General features: G+C 35.5%; 1 protein-coding gene across 2 annotated transcripts in view; it reads right to left on the bottom strand.

The window, feature by feature from the left end:
• csnk2b (casein kinase 2, beta polypeptide) overlaps positions 1 to 3572 on the bottom strand; it is a 5411-nt gene extending 1839 nt beyond the window's left edge. Inside the window, exons 1-5 of one of the 2 annotated variants that reach the window (XM_024298460.2) lie at positions 3419 to 3572; positions 2837 to 2918; positions 2641 to 2743; positions 1480 to 1595; positions 980 to 1055 (exon numbers count right to left, since the gene is read on the bottom strand). In XM_024298460.2, the coding sequence (XP_024154228.1) occupies positions 980 to 1055; positions 1480 to 1595; positions 2641 to 2743; positions 2837 to 2908 (367 nt within the window). In that variant the 5' untranslated portion in view covers positions 2909 to 2918; positions 3419 to 3572. Of the gene's footprint in view, positions 1 to 979; positions 1056 to 1479; positions 1596 to 2640; positions 2744 to 2836; positions 2919 to 3073; positions 3094 to 3418 lie in introns of those variants that run through there. The other variant, XM_024298461.2, reaches the window with a different exon arrangement.
• Between the last annotated feature and the right edge of the window lie 2601 nt (positions 3573 to 6173).

The following is a 6173-nucleotide window of genomic DNA, read 5'->3' as shown; positions in this document are numbered from 1 at the left end:
ATTTTTGACTATATGTGATTTAAATATAGTTAAAAATTCCTAAAAAATGACTTAACATGAATATGATGCGGAGTATTCATGAGCAGCTCATATCTACAGAACCATGAATTAGTTTGGGTTATTTGAGAGACTTTAGTTTTTAATCACATGTTTTTAGAAGCTTTTTTTGGTCCACTAGCCGCCGTCTTCATTTTTTTATCTCAAATCCCTCTGTAGGTCTTTGTTTGGGTTAAGATAAACCAACAGAGACTATAAAAGAGTTGCTGAGGCTGAAAGTCTAAATGTGTGAAAATCTCACCAACGTCATCAAACTGTATTCTGGGAATCCTGCTAAAAGTAACACCACATTCTGCTGGATTTTACAACAATAAAATGTTCCAATCTGTTGATGATGACATGCAGACCTCTAGTAGAGGTCATAATGAGGGATGGAGAGAGAGAGAGAGGGAGGGATGGATCCACAATCGGGATTCAACAAACAATTTCAATTGATTCTGAACCTTCTGATCTTTAGTTTAAATCACTACTAAAAACAGTTCAATATAATTTAAAAAATATTTTCTAATAGAAATGTTATAAAACAAATGATGTTTCTGTGGAAACCAAAGGCTGAACTTGTGCATTAAACACTCGTCTCTTCATTATTTTACATCAGAGGTTTGTTTTCATGAAAGGAAACTAAAAAACGGTAAAATGTAATTTAAATGAAACTACAAGTGAGAAAAATGAATCTGAATCTTCAAGGTTCTGTGGGGGTGGAGCCAAACTTTTGTCCGTTCCTCAAAAACTGAAAATCTGAGTCAAACTTTTACAGAAACTCAATGAGAAACTTTATGAAAATAAAAGTATTTTTCAATTTGAGTCCAAAACTGTTGATGCAGTGAAAGAAAAACGTTTAAATATCTGCAGCTGCTGAAGGAACAAACCCTCTTTATGGTGTCGAGCCGCGTTTGTGCGATCTTTGGAACGTTTTACTCACCAATAGGAAGCATGGGCTGGTTCTCACAGTAGACTCTGGGGCAATATCCGAAATCTCCCTGCTGATACTTCTCCAGCTGAGCGGATGAAAGAACCACAGAAACAAAGCAGTTCAAACGGGGAAACCAGAGGAAGTTCTCCATGATCAAACTGAAGATCACAAGTTCACATTTTGAACAAATAGTGAATATTTAAAATAACAGGTGACTTTAAAAAAATGAATAAATAAAAATCAATACATTAGAAATTGTTTTACTGCTGAAAATGAGGAAATTAATGATTGTAAATGTAAAACTCGCTGCTGGATGATTAATAAAACATGAATACTGAGCAGTACGTTTGTTTACAGTAATACTTTACCAAAACTATCAAACATATTTTGAGCGTCACGTTTCTGTTTCGTGCAGAATATTGATGTAAAAGACAATAAATCTCCCAGACATAGAAGATCTTCCTCCTTCCACGTGTGACACGAGCGCTCTAAAGACGTTTGGCGGTTACCATCTGTGCGATGCCTCGGTTAGTGAGGATGTAGCGAGCGTGGATGAGGCCGTACAGCATCTCCGCCGCCTGCTCTATCAGGTCACTCTGGTTGGGATTGTCCTCCAGCTCCTCGTCTGCCACAAACAGAAAAACCTTTCAGTTGGAGTTGTCATTTAGACGTGAAAACCTTACAGAAAAACTGTGAAAAGTCATTTTTTAGCAAGTTAAAAATCATGAAATGAATGACAACGTTGACACTGTTTAGACCTACTAGCTCTTAAATGATTTTTTTTTTTTACAAAAACGTCTGAGAGAACCATCTCAGAGGTTTCAAATGCTCTCAAACGCTATTTTTCAAAATTAAAATATATATGCAAAAACAAAACCTTACAGAACATTTCTGGACGTATTTTTGAACTAAAAGATTTGTTTATTGTAGGAAGTAAAGTTGCATAAGCTGAAAGGGAAGATCTGGTGGAGGTATGTAACACATGTACGAGTTCATCGCCACTAGATCTGCTCCAGAACCACATGTGGCTCTTTAACTCCATTGTGTTTATTAAATAAAAACAAGAGGAGGACACTATGTATCACAACTAAAACATTTGGATAGATTTTGTGTACCATGTAGCAAAGAAAATCCTTGGGGAGGTCAGCAAGAACAACCAGAATTTGTACTTTTCAGGCACTTAATTATAAGACTGATTTTCAACTTTTAAACTAATTTAAGGATTTTAAGTGAGTTTTATGGTTAGAAAAATAATTATAAGGTTACTTATTTGCCATGATTTCATTTTGGCTGGTTCGACTTACAAAATCCTGGCCAAGATGCACCGCAAATGATAAAAGAAACTTAATTTTTCCGTTTTTAATCACTGCTGATATTTCACTACATGTGCAGTGTTGAGATAATCCCTCATGGAAGAAGAATGTCTTTTATTTTGAAAGGAACCATAACATAAATCTGTTTTCCAAAGGGTACAGTCAGATTTTATGGGTTGTGCTCTTTAAGTGTTGATGGTTGCAGACTAAATTAGTGGACTAGAAAATGGTAAAAAATTAAATGTGGAAAAACATCTCTACAAGGATCCCAAACTTCTATAGTTTTCTACAGTTTCTTTAATGTTGTTTCCTGATTTGTTGCACAATAAGTACAGGAAAAATACCACAAAAACAAACCTGGTTCAAGATCTAAGATCATGTCCAGAGCCTGGCGGTAGTGAGGAACCTGCTCGTTGAGGCCTGTCAGGTTAAACTTGTCCTGAATATAATCTTCATCCACCTGTTGAAGAAAAGAGATGGGAGAACCGGTCAAAAGGCAAAACAAAAATAATATGGAGATTTTTATTCATATTTGCACACAGCTGGCACTTACCTCACAGAAAAACTCGTTTCCCCTCAGTCCACAGAACCAAGAGATCCATGACACTTCCTCTGAGCTACTCATTTTTGAGGACCTAAAAAAGGCAATAATAACCAGTTTATAAGCCTTAAACCAAAACTGTCACTCTAAATGGATTTGTTTTAGACAATTTAAAATGCGTATTTTAAACATACATTTATCTAAATGTAGTTTAGATCAAATTTAATGATCGTTTTAGCGCAAACTAACCATTTAAAAAAGGTTTCGGCTTAGCCTTTAACAAGCTAAGCTAGCGAGCTAACCGGCGTAACGTTTGGCTAAACCGCTTCGGTTTTTTCGGTATTTTTCAGAGCCGAGAGAACAGCAGAAACAGAAAACACGAAGAAATGTTTTATTAGATTGTCTTTAAAAAACCGAACGGACCGGTTAAAGAAGGAAACTTCAGACCGGCTAACAAATAACAGCGACCGAGGGAAATTCTAATGGCGCAGTGTCAGACAGAAGGCCTCAGCGGCAAAGACGCTCCTCCGCTGCTCGCAGTTGCTAACTTATGTCAAATTTTAATACAAAAAGTGATAAAATAGATAAACTTACCCGGAACTCAGTGTTTAGGCTGTTAAAATACCCCTTCCTAGCAGCAATTTAGAGCTTTCAGTGGTGTAAATAAGATGGACACCCCCTCCTCCTGGCTGTTAGTTGGATTCTTCTTCTTCTTCGTTGGTTTTACTGCAAGACTTTGAAGTCAGCACCGCCACCTATCGGTCGCTTTTTCAATTACAGCTCAATTGACTTTCTCAAACAATATATAAAAGACTAAAAACTTCCGTTGTGTATCTGTAGTTATTGTGTGAATGCCTAGTAAGCCTTCCTGCTTGAATTTTTAGTATTGATAAACTTTATTATAGTTTTTTAAATATTGAACAACATATGCCCCAAAGGAAATGGATGAGAAATTCTTAAAATGTCAAAAAAGTTTAAGTAGATTAGCATAAGCCTTTAAATATATTTGTGGGCTGTGTTTTCATCTTTTAAAGTAAGTTTTTAAAGTTTTAAAAATAATTGGAGTTTAGCAAATATTTTAGCAACATGCTAACGTTTTTGGCTAACTTGTTTAGCTAGTATTTAAGCAATGTGCTAGCTTTTTGGGCTAATTTGTTATCTTCTGATTTTGTTTTATGCCCATTTTGAGTTTAGCCAATATTTTAGCAACATGCTAACATTCTTGGCTAACTTATTAAGCTAGTATTTCAGCAACGTGTTAACTTTTTTTGGCTGTTTTGTTATCTATTGAGGTTTTCATAGGCTAATTTGGAGTTTAGCCAATATTTTAGCAACATGCTAAAGTCCAATGTGCTAGCTATTTTGGGCTAACTTCTCAGTTTTTTTATGCTATTTGGAGTTTATCCAATATTTTAGCAACATGCTAATATCTTTGATTAACTAGTTTAGCTAGTATTTAAACAAGGTGCTAGCTTTTTTTGGCTAATTTGTTATCAACGAAGGTTTTTATAGGCTAATTTAGAATTTTGCTTCTATTGTATTTTAGCAACAGGCTAACGTTTTTAACGAGTTTAGTTTACTGAGGAGTTTTAGGCTATTTTGGAGTTTAGGTGATATTTAAGCAATGCACTCACTTTCATGGCTAATTTGGCATCTACTAACGTTTTGTTTTATGCTAATTTAGAGCTTAGCTCATATTTGAGCAACACACTAAATAATTTTTGCAAAATTGGCATGTATTTGGGATTTTTAAGCAAGTTTACTACAAATTTAGGTCATATTCAGCGCTTTCATAGTTCTTTAACAAAATTTCCAATTATTTTTTTTTAGCAAATTTAACATTTTGAAAATACTTTTTTAAATCCCTTCAGAAATTAAAGTGAATTTGCATCACCTTTTTTGGCAAAAGGCTTCAGCATCATAACCGTCATCGTAACTTTATTTTTTATCATTGCTAATGGTACAATTGCAGCATTGTTTGACTGTAAAAATGTAAAAACTGTTCAATAATTTCAAGCCATGTTTTGTTCTGTAGTGTGTAGTTGATCAAAAAAATTCTACTTTTGTCTTAAAAAGTTATAAAGTTTTGAACCTAAAATAAAAAACAAAAAAACAAATCAAATCGGGAAATTCATGAACTTAACCAACAATGACACATGCAACAGTTTTCCATTAAATCAAAGTAGTTTATTTAACTTTGCCTTCTTTGTATAACTTTATTATAAGACACTTCTCTGCTTGTACATTGCTCCCTTGAACTAAAAATGGCAACATTTGTTTGTGGGAATGTAAGTTGGGGGTAGACAAAACTTAGATACATACCAATATACATACATGTGTGTATATTACGGTTCCGTTACTAAAACCCATAAATGCTAAAAACTGAACCACTCTGGGTACCTCAGTAATGCTGGAAATGTAATACAATCGTTGAGCGATTTTGCCGCCATACACTACTCGTGTTTTATCTTTTAACATGAATGCACACATCAAAGTTGAGGAGAGATGGAGGACTCCTTTGAGCCGGAGTCGAGTGTAAAGCTATCAATGTATCGACCAGTAACAGGCAATGCAAGCTGCACCCATGGGTGTGATCATGCTAAGAAGTCATAGTGGACAAAAAAAATAATAAACTTCATTTGCCTGCTGAAGAATCTATACTTAATTTACACAAAAGAAGTTCTCCGCTGCAGGTTTTGATGCTGAACATATACACACAGCTGAATGTATACATGTGAATGTATTTAAGAAACAGTAGAATTGTCTTAATTATATTAGTTCGATCACATGTGGGCAAACAAGGCAGAAAGTGCTTGCCGTTATTCTTCTTTTTTTAATGTTAAATCCTCTGGTCCCCACCCCTTTCCCGAGCTACAACAGACACCAGAAACACACATCCACGTTAACACAAACATACAGAAATCATCAAATGCCCTACTCACGACATCCCAGAGACAATCTTCAAATTGTTGTCAGTAAACAAACCCCAACTTACAGCAGTGACAGAAATGACGCAGGAGAAAAAATTGGATGCCGTTGAAAGTTATTATTCCTCTGCGATACAAAGATAATTCACATCCATCCAATGTTCTGCTTTTTTAAATTTTTTTGTCGTTGCCAGTTAAATCTCAGAAACCGTGTAAAACGTTTAGCTGCTACCATGCAAAAGAAAACGGCCATCCGGTGTGTGTTCATCCACACTTCCTCAAACAGTGAGTCCTTCTTGGTGGGAGGAGGTCTTCCCTAAACACTGACGCCGTACTCTGGGCCCAAACAGAGTACCCTTCCTGTGTGCAGCACATGGTACGCTCACCAAAAATGTTTGGAGTGCTTATTACAACATACTTAC

Source organism: Oryzias melastigma, linkage group LG11, assembly GCF_002922805.2.
Source record: "Oryzias melastigma strain HK-1 linkage group LG11, ASM292280v2, whole genome shotgun sequence".
Lineage (NCBI taxonomy): Eukaryota > Metazoa > Chordata > Actinopteri > Beloniformes > Adrianichthyidae > Oryzias > Oryzias melastigma.
This window is presented reverse-complemented; position numbering and strand designations above follow the sequence as displayed.